We start from the raw sequence: 17,167 nt of genomic DNA on the forward strand, positions 1-17,167 counted from the left end.
TTTGGAAGTGAAAGGAAAGTTACAAGCAAGAAGAAAAAGTGTGAATACAGAAGTTAATCTACACTTCCCAGGTTAAAAGGAATTTGGGTAGCAAAGGCAAACATTTGGGAACACTATATACAAAACTGTACCAAGACACACTGTATGAATTATCATAACCAAATCTAAGTTGTTTCCACTGATAAGATGATAGAAACAGCAACAGCAACAACAGGTAGGGAGAATTGATATAGATATGTTAAATTGTTTTAGATCAAACACTAATATACTACCAGGGAAACTAAAGACATGGAACGGACCTCAGAGATCATCTAGTCCAACCCCTTTCATTTTACAGACAAGGAAACAACCCTGGATAAGTTAAGAGACTTGTCTAAGGCCAGAGAGTCAAATCACAGAGCTAGGGACCAAAAGCTAAATCTCTTAACCCTTGTCCAGTACTCTACACTAGCTCATCTTTGGATATAAAAAATTAACCGGGATGGACTAGATTAGTGGCTCTTGACATTTCTATTCTTACACACTGATAGAAACCAAAAGGCGATTTTACTCCTGAATGGACAACATTTAAAACTCCAAAATTTTAATAGCCTACTAATTGTTATGGAAATTCCACTAAGACTACTTGTATATTCCTCCATCAGTATTTGTAACCCCCACTGGTGCAATACTTAACAGTATCAATTGTTTACTAAGACGGTCCCAATGACTGAGAAGACCTTCAAGAGAGATTTTTAGAAAATTGATAAGAATTAACAAGGGAGGTAATTGTCACTCCATTGTTGGAGATTTAAATATGCATTCATCCATTAATTCATCCAACAAACAACTGAATGCCCACTATGAGCCAGGCTTTATGATAATAACTAGAGATAAAAAGATGAATAAGACATGGTCCCCTTCCTAGAGGAGCTTGTAATCTAGTGGGGAAGACAGACATATAAACCAGATAAATTATATTACAACATAAGTACTGTAACAGAGATATGAACAAAGTGCTGTGTTAAAAGGGATGGTTAAGCTATGAACTGGCTAATGACCAAGAAGTCTACTAATTTTGTGTAACAACTACCACATTTATTGTGAACACAATCTCATGCCCAATCAATAATTAGGAAGGAGGTAGCAATGTAGAGGTTTAAAAAAAAGTTGGCACTGAAATCAGAATGCCTGCAATTCAAATTTAGTCCTTCTACTTACTAGCTGTCACTTTGGGCAAGTCATTTCATCTCTATTAGCCTAAGTTTCCTTATCTGTAAAATGGGAATTAACAACTACTTCAAAGGGATATTTTAAGTTTTAAATGAGAACACATGAAAGTACATGTAGAGTACTAGTATTTATAAACATATGCATTAATCTGAAAAAAATCCAATAGCAATTTCATACTATGTAATATTTATAATTAAAATCATATTAATGATAATAAAAATATAATTATGGACCTAATGATTGTTGCTAATATTTAATCCCCATACTGCAGGACCCTATCAAAACATACTTGTCTTCTGATTCATTCAAAGCAACATGGTGTAAAACCTTTTAATTTTAGGTTACTACAGAATTTAAGATTAGGGAAAGTGATTAGCTATTTATGGGTTTAAGTAAATAGTATGTGATTTCAGTTACATTATAAGGGAATTTTACAATAATTGCAAAACATCATGCTAAAATTTACTAATCATATTATAAAGCCAAAAATCAGCATGGAGATTTAACTGGCCTTTGCAAGATTTTCTTTCTTTATAATACCTGTTTGGTGTAAAGAGAAGAAACGTGAGCCTCTGCCAATTTGGCATCTTTCACGACTACTAAAAAGAAAAGAAAACAAACTTACCTAATGAATCAGAATAGCACATAGTCAACATACAAGAGACTACATCAAAATATATCACAGCTCTAAGTAGAGTAAAGAAGTTTCAAGTAAAGTCACTATTTTGACAAAAGAAATCTGATAGTGAAATTTTAAATATAAACATGTGCATCAACTGCAAGCCAAAACATTCCTATGAAATATAATACCATCAAGAATATATATACAACTTTAACCCTAAGTGTGGGAAGAAAAGGAAAAGAGGAATAGCATCCACTAGCTATCCACTGGCAAAAGACCATGGTGGTGAAATTACAGTCTGTGATTGTGAGGACCCCAGTATGGGAAGAAAGTAATTTTTTTTTATGTGACTTTTAATATAATCACTATATTCTCAGGAGGGGTAGAAACACTTGCAACCAAAAGGATAAACTGTAAAAGATAAATATGTAATCTTCCACCCTCCATTCTACAAAGAATGCATTTATTTCCTGGAAACTGCTGTATCAACTTTCAATGATCATGTTCACTTGTCAGAGAAAGCCACTTAAAAATCACAATATTGTTGCAAATGTCAAAGATTTTTTATACAAGTATAGGAAATGCACACTTAAAATATCAGACTGGAACACTTACCAAACAGTGTTTTCCTAAAGTAGTATCTATAGTACATTTCTTTATTCATACATCTTCAAATGGTCAAGTTTTCTTTCATACATCCAAAATGTAATGTGATGTTTTCTTATTCACCAAATGTTAGCTCTACTTGAAGTCTGGTTCCAAACTAATCAGCCTGCTTTTAATTTAAGACATCTGTTGAAAGTTTATAGGATCAAACCAAACTGAAGTGGTATAAATTTTAAACAATGGATTGAACATTATTGTAAAGGTACTGGTAACCATTATTATTATTATTAAGAATAAGTTAGTGATTATAGCTCCTTTTGTGATAATTGGGGGGAAGGGTAGATCACCATCTGGAATGGTCTATTTATTTTAACTTTTTTTTCTTTTTTTTTTTTTCTTTTTTTAAATCAAGGAACATTGTCTTTTTTTTTGTCATTGCTTTTTTCTTTTCTTTTCTTTTCAAGAGACCATTCCACTTTATTTTTAACATCTGAATGCATAAGGACTCAAATGCAAAGCAGTCATACACCGTTATCATTAAAACCCATATTGTAAAATACATACACAAGTCCAACAAAAGGCTAATACATAGTAAAGCCTAAGCATACTACTATGTAATATTATGAATACATAACTTGGAGACTTTAGTTAGAGTACTATGTTACCTACTCATTTTTGAAAACATTCATTAAGATCTTAAATGCAAATGCATTCCTTATTTGGAGTAAAACAAAATCCTCTAAGTTATAACAAGTATTGGTCATTAAGTCTTCAGACCTATTCATTAAATTACAAAGAACCCAAAGAATTCTGTAATGTTCAGTAGAAGTATGTAATAAAAACATTGCATATGTTTCTAGTGTGATGTCTTTACCAATTGTTTACTGAAATAAAACTCAAACATCAATCTTTCAAAATACAGGATTCAGAAGGTAGTTTTCTTCTCTTTTGTCTATTTGTGAAATCCATCTTCATCACATTTTACCAAAAATTGTTTTTACAAATATGTAAAAGTACATTAGATAATACTAATGAAACACAGGTAGAGTTCTATCATATGCAGATCAATGATCAGTCAAATCATCTTCTCCAAGAGCGAGATTCATTGTCCTCTTCTTCTTCATCATCATCTTGAAGTAATGAGTCATCCACCAAAGACTCTTCCTGAAACTTTAGGTTAAAATGCATTTAGGAATTTACCCAAAAAAAAAAAAAAAGAAAAGAAAAAAGGTGACACTTTTAAACACTGATTACTCTCAACAGAGTTGAATACAAAAGGTATTTCTATAGCTAGAACATTCAAGAAACAAAGAAAAGCAATCTTTACTCAATGGTTTCTCAATACTATCTATTCTATTGCTTGCATCAAATAGACACTAAAAAAAAATCAAAGTAAGCCTTTGTACATGCCGTTTCTCCTGCCTCTCTTTATCAAATTATGCCATCTTCTATACCTACAAAACATTGCTCCACACCTTTTTTTTGTTTTAAAGAAAACATCAATAAGTCTTCTCTGACACTAAATCAACCAACAACTTGAATAAAGTTTATCAATATTTATATTTCTTTTCTGCTATATGTAACAAACATTTTCTTTTATAGCATTCTTTTCTTTTCCCCATTCCCTTCATAAAAGCTTCTCAGTCTACTTTTCAAACTTTTCAAAATACCTAATACCAGGAGCTCTCCTGCTTTTCTCCCCATTCAATTCAAACTCATGGAAGGACAAAGGTATAATCTAAAATATAAAATGACAAATCATGTATATGAGTTTCAAAATACACATTTTATTCTTGCATTTGACTATGGATATGTATAACAGCCTTGAATGCTCTTCAAACAAAATGAAGTGCCATTATGAAAATCTAACCAATGTAAAACATGGAACCATTTAGTTTCCCCACCTTACCTTTCATTCCTTAACTTCCTCAACTTTTCCTACAGCTTATTTCATGATTAAACAAAACAGAGTTGCTTATCTTTAGGTTTTTGGTTTCAAAGGGCTCTCCACTTCACTGTTCTTCATGCTCTCACCTCTCAGCCATCAGACTACCTGCTGTTACCCAAGAAAAAATATACTCTTCCACACCTATACTTCTGCCATTTAAAATGCCTCTCTCAACTATACTCCCAGTCCCAGCTCTTGGTTATGAAAAGTTTTTTTATCACTCAGGGTTCAGCTCCACTGCCACCACCTCCTTCAAGATTCTTCTGGAAAGAAACAATCACTCCTTCCTCTGGGTTCCCACAGCATATTGTTCAAATCTTTATTTACCATATCAGTCTGCCTTTTATTATAATTAGTTTCTTATGTGTCTGTCACCACCCCCTCTTCCATATTATAAGCTCCTTGATAACAGGGACCGTGTCTTATTCATTTTTGTGCCTATCACAGTATCTACCATATAGCAGGCATTCATTCTAATGAACTAAAATGGTATGAATTAAAATGAAACCTGAAATGTTAATAAAGCAACTGAATAGAGTATATACTCTAAAACTTAAAATATCACAAGATTTCCTGTGGATAAAAATCTAATGAATAATTAATGTTTTCTAAGAGTAAATGAAAACTGAGTATATATATGATTTTCATATATTCTTTTTGGATTAGCAATCCACAGTTCTCATTAATACATAAAATTTAAAGTTGTCTGCATTTATCTGATATCCCCTGCCTGGAAGATGGCTCAGGAATAAAAGTTTTATGTTAAAATCACAGCCATAAAATCACATTTTATATAAAAACGTAAACATTTAAGGGTAAAAACAAGTGGAAAAAAAACATACTTCCTCTTCATCAGGTTCAACTTCTTCTGTTTCAACAGCTGAAATATTAGTTATTGGTTTATTCCAAGCCAGTTTTAGATCCTGCCCTTTGAAACGAGCTCCATGAACTGCAGCCTAAAACAATTAAGAACATTGGAATATAGAATATTAATAATTTGTGAAGAAAAAAATGAAATGTTATAGTACCTAATATTTAAACTAAATTAGCTAAACACAAGTGAAAGACAGTTGTGTATTTTTGCTTTGTGGTTTACTTCTTTATTTATTATTTATTATTGCAATTTATAATGTACTTTATACTGTTATTTACTTCTAAAATCAGCCTAGTGATTGTAAATTCCTTTATAAAAAGAAAACAGGAACAATTTCTCATAATCGAGTAGAGCTATTTCACTACTGGCCAATATCTGACTAGAAGAACTATGTCTCCATGTCTACAGTAAAAGGATAACTGCTACTTAAGGCAACAATCTCAAAGCACTTCAAGATTCTGGCTGTAGATCTTAATTCTTGTTAATTCACAAATGGCTCATATAATAACTATAAACTAGAAACCTTTAACAAATATAAGAATAATTTTGCATGTGTATTTATTTTTAAATTACATCAAAAAAATCAAAAAATACCATAAAATGTCTGACGTATCACTATTACAAAATATAAATATCTCAATGAAGAAGAAAAAAACAAACAAACAAAAACCCTGAACTTTTCTATTGAAAACTAAAGCACTTCCCTACAAAGCTTTCAGACCTGCATATGGTAAAACTGAGTAAACAGTCAAGTCTAAGTACTTGTTACATTAAATGGCTGGTTTAGAAAGAATGCTTTCAAATTAAAGTAATGTGAACTAACATAAATCAATGTTAGCAACATACCAAAATAACTCATAGTCACAAAAGATTTATAGCACAATCTCAAAGTACAGCATAATGTGATATGTAGAAACAATTACATGTTCAATGACATCTGACTATGAATTGTGTGATATTAAAGTCCCCAGGTATAAATTTTAAACCTGCACATATAAATTTATGATAAATTTAAAATATTTCATGCCTATTAAAATGCAGCTCAGGAGTTTTTAGTCCATGACCCCATCATGTCATAGAACTAAAAATTTTTAAGTACTTATATATAATATTTAAGGCCAGAAACAAACTGTAATCTTTTTGAAGCTATAACTATTACATAAAAATATATTCCTGTAAGGAATTCCAATTGTCTCATGCAAAATGGCTACTCATAAAACTCATGTTTTCATCCAGCTAAAAAAGGCAAAAAATGTTAAGTGATGTTTTTTTATAGTAAGTTCTTCAAAAATCTCTTATGGGAACTTCCCTGGTGGTGCAGTGGTTAAGAATCCGCCTGACAATGCAGGGGACACGGGTTCGAGCCCTGGTCCGGGAAGAACCGACATGCCGCGGAGCAACGAACCCCATGCGCCACAACTACTGAGCCTGTGCTCTAGAGCCCACGAGCCACAGCTACTGAAGCCTGCGCACCTAGAGCCATGCTCTGCAACAAGGGAAGCCACCATAATGATAAGCCTGTGCACCACAACAAAGAGTAGCCCCTGCTCGCCGCAACTAGAGAAAGCCCGCGTACAGAAACAAAGACCCAACACAGCCATACATACATAAATTTATTTAATTTATTAAAAATTTCTTATGACCTAATTTTGTAAATCTCTATATTTAGCACATACTTCAAATTTGTAAGGTGAATCTACAACTCTCTAAAGTTTTAATTTTAAAATTATTTACTGGATGCTATCATCCAGGCTCTGTTGTTCCGTTTACAGAGCACAGGCAGAGTAGATTTAGCATAAATCTAAGGGTCCTAGGATTTTCAGAATGCTAAATGAGCTCTGGTTTCAACTTCAAGTCATCTGCTACATTAGCTCCTCACAAGAGAGTCAGCCTGACCTTTGAAGCTTTGAAACCAGGCATTGACTTCTCCTCTCTAGCTATGAATGTCCTAGATGGCACCTTCTTCCAATATAAGGCTGTTTCATCTACACTGAAAATCTGTTGTTTACAGTAGCCACCTTCATTATCTTAGCAAGATCTTCTGGATAACGCACTGCAGCTTCTATATCGGCACTTCCATTTTTATATTATGGTGACAGCTTCTTTCCTTAAACCTCATGAACCAACCTCTGCTAGCTTCAAACTTTTACTCTGAAGCTTCCTCATCTCTCTCAGCCTTCACAAAATTGAAGAGAGTTAAGGCTCTGCTCTGGATTAGACTTTGGCTTAAGGGGATGTTGTGGTTGGTTTGATATTCTATCCAGACCACTAAAATTTTCTCCATATCAGCAATAAGGCTATTTCATATTCTTATCATTCATGTGTTCACTGGAGTAGCACTTTCAATTTCCTGCAAGAACTTTTCCTTTGCTTTCACAACTTGAATAACTGGTGCAAGAGGCCTAGCTTTCATCCTATCTTGACTTTTGACATGCCTTCCTCACTAAGCTTAATCATTTCTAGCTTTTGATTTAAAGTGAGAGATGTGTGACTCTTCCTTTCACTTGAACACTTAGAGGCCACTGCAGGGTTATCAACTGGCCTCATTTCAATGTTGTTTTGTCTCAGGGAATAAGGAGGCCTGAGGAGAGGGAGAGAGATGGGGAATGACTGGTCAGTGGGAGCAGTCAGAACACACATTTATTGATTAAATTTGCTGTCTTACATGGGCATGGTTTGATGGTGCCCCTAAATAACCACAGATCACCAGAACAAATATAATGAAGAAGCAAGTTTGGAATACTGCAAAAATTACCAAAATGTGATACATACAGTGAGCAAATGCTATTGGAAAAATGGCGCTGACAGACTTGCATAATGCAGGGCTGCCACAAACCTTCAATTTGTTAAAACAAACAAACAATATCTGCAAATTGCAGTAAAGCAAAGCACAATAAAACAAGGTATACCTGTATACGTGTGTGTATAAAAACCATATAGTACAGAATTAAATGGGAAATATCAGTAGGATATGTATGTATATGTACACGTGTCTATATGAACATATGCATTTTTTTCCCCACTCCCAGCTCTTACCACTGAAAAAGATTATAGTAACAAACTCAGTAGTAATGAGCATCCCTAGTACTCAGATTGTGGTCTTTAAATACCTTTCCCAGTAAAAAGAATCAGAGCTCCTTAGAGAAATGGCCAGTTCCTAGTCTGGAAGAGAAAATTTGTAAGATGAACCTAGAACACCTTTTCATACCAGAAAGCAGAGAAAGTATCATAACCCACTAGAGTCCTGTCAAAAGAACTCAGGAACAAACCTATATACTAGCCACTAGCCAAAGATGGGACATCAATAACTGAGGACAATGGATCAATGCCCATGAAATGTTTAAATCTATGAATTTATAATTCCACAATACCAATCAAGTTAAATCAAAATATGAATCTTATTCTGAATCCTTAAAGGAAGTAAGTAAAATATTTATAAGCAAACCAGAGAAATGTAAACGCTGGTATTTGGTAATACTTAAGAAATATTAATCATTTTTAGGTACGATAATAGTATTGTTTTATTTTTTTAAGGCTCTAATATCGAGAGAACAGGTTCAGTATAAACACTGAAAGGTTTACAGCTGAAATGATATGATGACTGGGAATGGTTCCAAAATAAGGAGGCAGAGGGTTGTTAGTGGGTGGAATACAGACAAAATAAGATTGGCCATAAGTAGATAATTGCTAAAGCTTGATGATGAGTGTGTAGAAGTTCATTTTACAATTTTCTCTCATTTCTATGCTTTGAAGTGTAAATAAAAAGTATGTTTAAAAGCTGAAGCATTTTATTCATAGGCTTGCTTTAGACATTTGCCTATTTAGTCTTGCATAGTCATTCAAAGTTTGCACCATATTAGGACGTAAGGAAAGCAGGCACACCCAGTGACAGAAGAAAAAATTTTAAAAAAGGCTTTGAAGACCTGACAAATGAAGGAAGAAAAAAAAGTATGAAAAGTAGTTAGGAGGTAGGTTCCATATCTTACATGGAAAATGATTCTGGAAACAATTAACATCTGGAAAAGGCTGGATTAAGCAAAATTAAACAGGTGTGTTTGCCTTTTCAAGTCATTGAGATTATAATTCTAAATTGAATATACAAAATGCAGCTCTTCACAAATTTACTGACAAGAGAATCCTTTGCTAGAGGAGCTCCTATAGAACCAGTGTTCTGTAAAAACAATGTGGGGAAATCTGACCTAAGGCCAGAAGAGCTAAAGCTGCAAGCCTAGTGTACCTAACTTTTTTTTAGTAACCATATCGATAAAGCTATCTATAAAAGAAGGTTAAAACCAAGCTTATTAATGTTTGTAATAACCACAGTATACAATGTTTAGGCAGAAGTTACATTAAAGGACCACAAAAACATGTAAATTCTGATTTTTAGAATTTATAGGGAAAGACTACATGGCCACTGTCTCACAAGCTTCAGACTTAGATTTACTAATTCTCATAGCACAGTGCCCATCACATAGCAACACTTAATAACTATTGAGTAAATCAGCAAGAACACACACACAAAGACTGTGAGATACATGATTTGATTTCTCTTGAATGAATCCACTTATACATTTACTTCTTGCTATAAATTTACTATTTACTCAGTCAGCCCCATCAACTTCTACTCTTCATGCTGCACTATCCTCTATGAATCCAATTTTGTGCTTCTATCTTCAGGTCTAAAGAATGAGAGTTTTGAAATCACTCTATCTTGTTTGTATTCAGTTTCACTGATTTACCAATCAATTCTCATTCTTAAACATACACACACACACAAATATTAAAAATAGCTAACATTAAGAGGGTTTACTATGTTCCAGGCACTGTTCTAAGTATACCTTACAAGTTCTGAGTCAGTGAATCCACACAACTACTGGGAATTGAGGCATGGGTGTCAAAAACGCACCAGTAGAACAAGATTCTCTTTCTTTGTGATATAAAAAGCTATATACCTTCTTTGAGTTTGGGACTGTAGAGTTTCATCTTTGGGACTGATTCTTATAAAACAGGAACTTAACTATTCCTATTCTAAAACTGGATCCTGGCTTCTTACAAAAGTATAGGAACAATTCAGAGTAGGAATACTAACATTCTAACCAGTCATGGGAAGAGGTTACTTTTTTCTGTCCTGTTTGGGTACTTATGCACCTTTAATTAGTACATTAGGGGTGGTGACAGACAAATTGGAAAACAGAAAATAAAGCAGTAGGATCCATCTTCTAACTAACCAGAATCAAACCTTAGCCATCTTAACCTAAAGCTAAAATGGTTCTGTTTATATTATTACTCCTTAAAATACTTCAATCTCTTTTCTGAGGAAAATTTCTTACTTTTCAGTCATATTTGAATGTCGATTATCTTATTCCTGTACTTTCCTTTGAAATATTATGCATCTATTGACTTAAGGAAATAGACATACATTCAGCCATCTAATACAATGATTCAGAAATTATGAACAATGAAATATTTGGAAATAAACATTAGCAAAGGTTTACAATTTTCTTTTCTTGGGAAGGACTATCCTTTACCTTGAGTTTATATCCACCTACATTTGGTATTAAATTTTTCTTTATTTTATATAATGATGGTACAATTTTTTTTGTACTTTTTAAGCATTCTTCCTTGACAAAATTAAACACTGGAAACCTAATGTCAAACACACTAGTTTTTAAATTCCTAAACCTCACTGTTCCCTAAAATCCAGAAGTTTGAAAAACACTATTTTAGCCTATATTCTGCTTGTATAAGATTAGCTTCAACTTAATTTTCTATCCTCTTCTAAAATAGAATGTTACAAAATTTTACGAAATTTTTTTGGCTTAAGGAAATGTTTAACAACTTCTATAACCTAATTCCAAATGTTTATCATAGCAATGGTAGTTGTTCCTTTTAGTCTGTTACGTAAATCCAACTAAAATGGTATTTACCCTGAAAAGCTAACTCTCATCAGATCTAACTTAAGCTAAGTTATTCTGCCACTTATTCAACCTTCATATAATTCACTGTTAAAATCTTTCTTTATACATTAATCCCAGGTCTTTGAAATAACTGCTATTCATTTGGAAGATATATACATAGTATAAAAATATATATTAGAATTTATATCTGAGATAGAAAAAAGCAAAACCCAAGAAGATATATGTCAACAGGTCCTACTTACCAAAAGCAAAACATCCAAAAATTATTTAAGAGGCAGGAGCGTTTTTGTTTTTTTTTTCTCAGCCACATAAGTAAACAGGGACAAGTAGTAATATATATTTTTAAAGTAGTTACTAAATTCACAAACTTGGTAATACTGTAACCATTTGAACATAACAATTACCATTGTTTTATAATAAGACTACTTCCTAGAAAGTAAATAGAACATAAAAAGATGGTACTCAAGCAACGTATCCAACATTACACTGAAAACTGTCACTGAAGCTGTCATTTAAAGGAGGCTCATTCTTAACTTATATTCAATAATACCTCTCAGAGAAAACTTGATCAAAAATCTACTTTTTCAATATAACACATATACATGTAAGCTTATAAGAAAGTTTTAAACTCTCATCAATTATAAATTACCTTTTATTTTCACAAAAGACCTTTAAATAGAAGATTTCTTAAAACTTAATAAAACTCTAGGATGAGGAATTCCTATTCTATAAAACTATCCACTACCCACCCGCCTAACCCTGAAACTATGTTATTCTAGGGCCCAGTTAAACACTTTTCTGAGACTTATCAGACCAACAGTCTTTTTTATAGGCTGCAATGTGCCAAGAGCAACTCCTACCAGGTAAGTTCCCAGCAATGTACCAGCAGGGAGTATTCACTACAAAGAGAATAAATCAATTTAGAAGATTTTCAAAACTTATTTAGACCACAATCATCTTAAAACTTCTGAAAACCATCCTACTCTTTCATTCACCTTAGGTTAACTGTTTGGAACGCTTAACGCGTTTTTCCAAGGTCAAAATGGTACATCTATTTCTCTACAACCTTGAAGAATACTAAAAATGTTCCGATGAACCCGTTACACCTCGCACTCATTTTCCTTTTTTAAATCTTTTAAACCCAGAAGAAAGACAAGGCTGCATATACTTCTGGTCATTCTTTACAAAGATAATTCAAGATACACATTTTAAGACAACTATACTAAAAGGACCCTAAAAGCTAGCGCTATATATTCCTGTCTTGGGCAAAAAGTTGTAGAGGCCTAGTTGTGGGTATGCTGAGCTACGGACACTGTAGGGTTCAGCCAACTGGGACTAGGAAGTAGCAGATGAGGGATGGTTAAGAAGAGCAGCCATCAGGATTCTATCTCCGCTTGTATCTTACCCCTCACCACTCATTCTGCCAAAGCAGACTTGTTCTGGGCCAGCTGAGAAAGGGATAATGGAAAGTGGAGTGGCCCTATCTCCTGTGAAAGAGAATGGAAGAATTCCTGATGTCTCAAGAGAGTACAACTTGACATTCAACTTGGTGATTAACTATGTATTCTAAATATTCATGTTATATATAAAACTGCCTAACTGCTTTAGGACATTCTTTGTAGCCATGAATTCCACTTCCTATGGTCTATCTACTGTCACAGTGTAGTTCTTTAGTAAGTCAAAAAAAATTCATTTATATTAAAACTTAGAGGCAATATTTATAGAACATTTAAATCTGAATTTTAATAAATTAGAATATTTATAATACTTACTGCTTCAGCTTCTGCTCGTGTCTTGAATGTAATTACTGCATGAAGTGAAGAGTCATCAATCTGACAATCTTCAATTTCACCATATTGCTTTAAATTAAAAAAAAGTATTTCCTCCAAATAAATATTTTGAAACATCCAAAATCCTAATGGTTTTTAAAATATTAAGACACCAATAAATATAACCCAGAATGCATAACAATTCAGGGTGATTAGCAGAAAGAAATTATGAATAATTCATTTTAGGACGTAATATTGTATGATAAAGGGTGTTCCTATTTTCCAATATTATTTACAATTCTATACTTTCTAGAACCAGGGTAACTTACACTTGATTGAACTATTCTTCAAATAGGGAAACAATGGTGAAAGATTGAGCTTCCTTATTGCCATTCCTTCTATACTCATTATTCCAATTCCAGAGTATGTTAAATTCTTTCTAAAGCAGAATATTTAATCCTCAGAATATTGTGTCAGTTTTTTGTATCATTCCCAATTTAAAGATGGGGGGGAGGTTCAGAGAATTTAAGTAATTTTTCCAAAGTAACTAAGTTAATTACCAGGATGAGAGTCCAGTTTTTCATTCAAAAGTTTTCGATTCAAAACTTTAATTGACCCTGCTTTTACTCTTACTTTACCCTCCTCTAGACCACACTCTTTTAGGACATTTAAAAGCTAAACATATTAAATTATGCTTGTTTTGGGTGTGCTGGATTTTATTTTTCCCTGTGTAGGAAGATTTTTCTGCAAACAGCAGAAAACAGCACCTTTATCACATAAAACTTTAGTCCTTTATATATCATTACTAATACCTCCTTATTTCTTACCCCCAAATAAAATTATAACCACAATCTCATTAAATACACACACTCCACACAGAAAAATTCTGTAGGGCATAGTAAAGAAAACGACCACAGAATCAGTCAGATCCCAGCTCTGTTAGTACTAGCTGTGTAAACTTGAACAAGTTACTTAATCTCTTCATGCTTCATTTTCCCGATCTCTAAAATAAGAATAAAGGTACCTACCTCATAGAGTTGTCAAAATAACTCATAATATGGTGAGTTATATAAAAAGCATTCAGAAAAATACCTGCCACAAAATAAGTGCTCTGTAAGTTTTAGCTGTAATGTTTATTACTGCTACTGGTTCCAATGGATAAATTAAAGAAAGCATTTTGTTAATCACAATTTGTAACCGTCAATGATCCTTTAGTAATGTAGATTTTTTTTCTCTGATACCTGTCATATGTTCAAATCACGGGTTGAGATAGAGAAGCTATCTTATTTAAAGACTGGCAATTTTTTAAATGTGCATTACCACTACTAACTTTGAGAAGAGTTCGAATCTCCAAATACATCCAAGAATATCCATTTAGAGGCTCTGACTGTTTCTAAAACCAAAACCATTTCAGTCTCATCAAAACACATTCCTAAACTCACCTTGTTTGTCTGGATTATTTGAGCATATCCTCTGATAATTTCCTGATTAGCTGTATAACGATATGTAGTACACCTAAGTTATCTGGATCTTCTTCCCCTTGGGAAGGTGCAGAAACAGGGTGTGTAGTAGGGAAGAATCGAGCTACAGTTATTTCCAAGCTAGAAAGCTGATTCCTTATTTTCTCCCTTTGAAGCCATAAAGCAGACTTTCCAGACTCACCATCCTTAAATAGTAATCATTTTAGTTATTTCTTAAACATATACTATTTCTTTCAATACCTCTCTATGTCCTGAAAAAGTACAGTTTTACATTTGTAACTGCAGTTAACAGTCTGGAATATAACTGTCAAATATTTAAATCTGAATATTCAAAACGTTAAATTATTTGTGTACCTATCTATAAGCTTACCTATCCCTCAAGACCCAAGCTCCAGCTTTACTACCTCTTGAAACTTTCCTCTACTGTTCTTTCACCATCGTATGTCTGTGTGAAAAATACTTCTCTAAGTTACTGAAGTATTTATAGTTTTTAATAAATTTAACTTGATTTTAAATTATTTGTAGTTTAACTGGTTTGTGTTAAACCATTATATGTAAAATCCTTGAGGGTAAAGAACTGGTTATTTACTTTTTATCTCCAGAGCAATTACTCTAATGCTGCAGGCAAGACCAATGGTTAGTAACTAACCTTTGGGATACCACTAAGAATCATAACATTTAAGTTGAAAGGGCTTTAGGCAGATATGATCTCCATTCTGCACATGAACCCAACAGATCCCAGGAAATCCAAGTAAAATAATGGATTAGCAGGGACTAGAATCTTATTCTCCTTCCTCATAGAAGGAAGTCCATTGCAATTAGACTGACTCCCTTTAATTATACCCTGGCACCAAATAAGGCAGTGTCAAGATCGTATTCCAAAATTGTGTCTTGTGTCATTTCTAGGTTGGCTAGGTCAAGAATACAGTATTAACAAATAAAATTCCATCTTAATTTTTAAAAATATGGATGGCCCATGCAATATGCTAAATTTTTCCTAAAAGTAAATATCAAATGAAACTAAACGATAGGACTTCCCTCTCTGAAACAATAAGGTCTAAATCATTCCTTTCATAAGCTGAAGGCCTACTAAGTGTAAGAATAGTAACATTTCTTCCAGACAATGATTAAACAAAAAACCACTAGAGCTTGTTTTTTAAGTAATTAACAAAGGATTATTATAGATTAATCAAAACCTTTGGTGAGATTAATGGGCTTATTCATTTCATTTTCATACTTTCCCTTTAATATCCATTATCCCCAACAATGATTATCAGTATTTGTTTTGTTGGACAGTAAGAAAGTACCGCAAAATGAGGAAGAAGATCTTCTCTATCACTCTCTGTAAATGCAGAAATCTCCAATGCCCTGGGACGGTGATCCACCACAGCATGACCAGGCACACCTCGACCTCGACCTCGACCCCTGCCTCGGCCGTGAGCTGCCCCTCGACCTCTTGAATGAATTCCTCTACCACGACCAGATGAGAGAATCCCCCGTTTCGCAGCCTAGAAGAGATTAGACAAATAGGTTAAACATCACAATTACTAACACGAGCCAAGTGTTATACTCAGTCAGATGAGTCATACAATCTGACATGAGTTATACAATTTGATACATATTTACATATTCAAATAATGCCCTACAAAAGGATTTCATAATTTAAGTTAGGGCTTTAGTTTCTAAAGTGAAAAAAAATTTAGACAGCTAATGAATTTAGAAAACAAAGTAACATTAATTTAAGCAATGTTTTGAAATTAATAAATGTGCCTTATCTACTAAGACATCAAACTATATCACAAAAAGACCAGCAATTCTTGAGTTCCAAATAAGGCCCAGAGCTGAATGTTACTTCAAAAGTTAGTATAGGGACTTCCCTGGTGGTGCAGTGGTTAAGAAACCTCCTGCTAATGCAGGGGACACAGGTGCGAGCCCTGGTCCGGGAAGATCCTACATGCCACGGAGCAACTAAGCCCGTGCACCACAACTACTGAGCCTGCGCTCTAGAGCCCGCGAGCAACAACTACTGAGCCCGTGTGCCAAAACTACTGAAGCCCACGTGCCTACAGCCTGTGCTCCACAACAAGAGAAGCCACCGCAATGAGAAGCCCGTGCACCACAACAAAGAGTAGCCCCTGCTCGCCGCAACTAGAGAAAGCCCGGGCGCAGCAACAAAGACCCAACGCAGCCAAAAATAAACAAATAAATAAATCTATTTAAAAAAAAAGAAGTTAGCATAATGTAGACATACAAGATACCTATATATATAAGTGTATTTTTTCTAGTTATGGCTTTCAAATACAGTGTTTCCATTTGTTTGCCCGTTGACTTCAATATGTACAGTTATTTCAAATTCATCATTTTGATCATTTACACTAACACCATCATACAACCAAAGCAGCACAGTAACACATTCCACTTTATCGCTCTATATGAATAGCACACCATTCCTTCATTCCACAAATATTTAATGAGCACTTCCTGTGGTCTAGTCTTTACCCTCATGAAGCTCAAATCCTAGAAGGGTAGAGACATTAAGCAATCTAGTTATTTGATTATATTAATGAGAAGTGATTCAAAAAATGAGGAAATGCTCTACTTAAAGATTTGAATAGAATATTAAAGATCTGCAATGAATAAACTACTAGAATAAAAGTTCCATGAGGAATATTTTTCCTTGTTTTACTCTCTACTTTATCCCCAGCACCTAAAATTGCAGCTAGCAGATTGTAGAAAC

General features: G+C 33.7%; 1 protein-coding gene across 13 annotated transcripts in view; it reads right to left on the reverse strand.

Annotated features, from left to right (window-relative positions):
• The window catches only part of RBM26 (RNA binding motif protein 26), an 84,487-nt gene that overhangs the window by 5,209 nt on the left and 62,111 nt on the right, over positions 1-17,167 (reverse strand). For 9 of the 13 annotated variants that reach the window (XM_060288201.1, XM_060288206.1, XM_060288205.1 and 6 more), the window contains 4 exons: positions 15,738-15,938; positions 12,953-13,039; positions 5,231-5,344; positions 1,753-3,610 (listed from right to left, as the gene is read on the reverse strand). In XM_060288201.1, the coding sequence (XP_060144184.1) occupies positions 3,521-3,610; positions 5,231-5,344; positions 12,953-13,039; positions 15,738-15,938 (492 nt within the window). In that variant the 3' untranslated portion in view covers positions 1,753-3,520. The remainder of the gene's footprint in view (positions 1-1,752; positions 3,611-5,230; positions 5,345-12,952; positions 13,040-15,737; positions 15,939-17,167) is intronic. The other 4 variants (XM_060288200.1, XM_030856934.2, XM_030856938.2 and 1 more) reach the window with 2 other exon arrangements.

The sequence above is a fragment of the Globicephala melas genome, chromosome 18, assembly GCF_963455315.2.
Source record: "Globicephala melas chromosome 18, mGloMel1.2, whole genome shotgun sequence".
NCBI lineage: Eukaryota > Metazoa > Chordata > Mammalia > Artiodactyla > Delphinidae > Globicephala > Globicephala melas.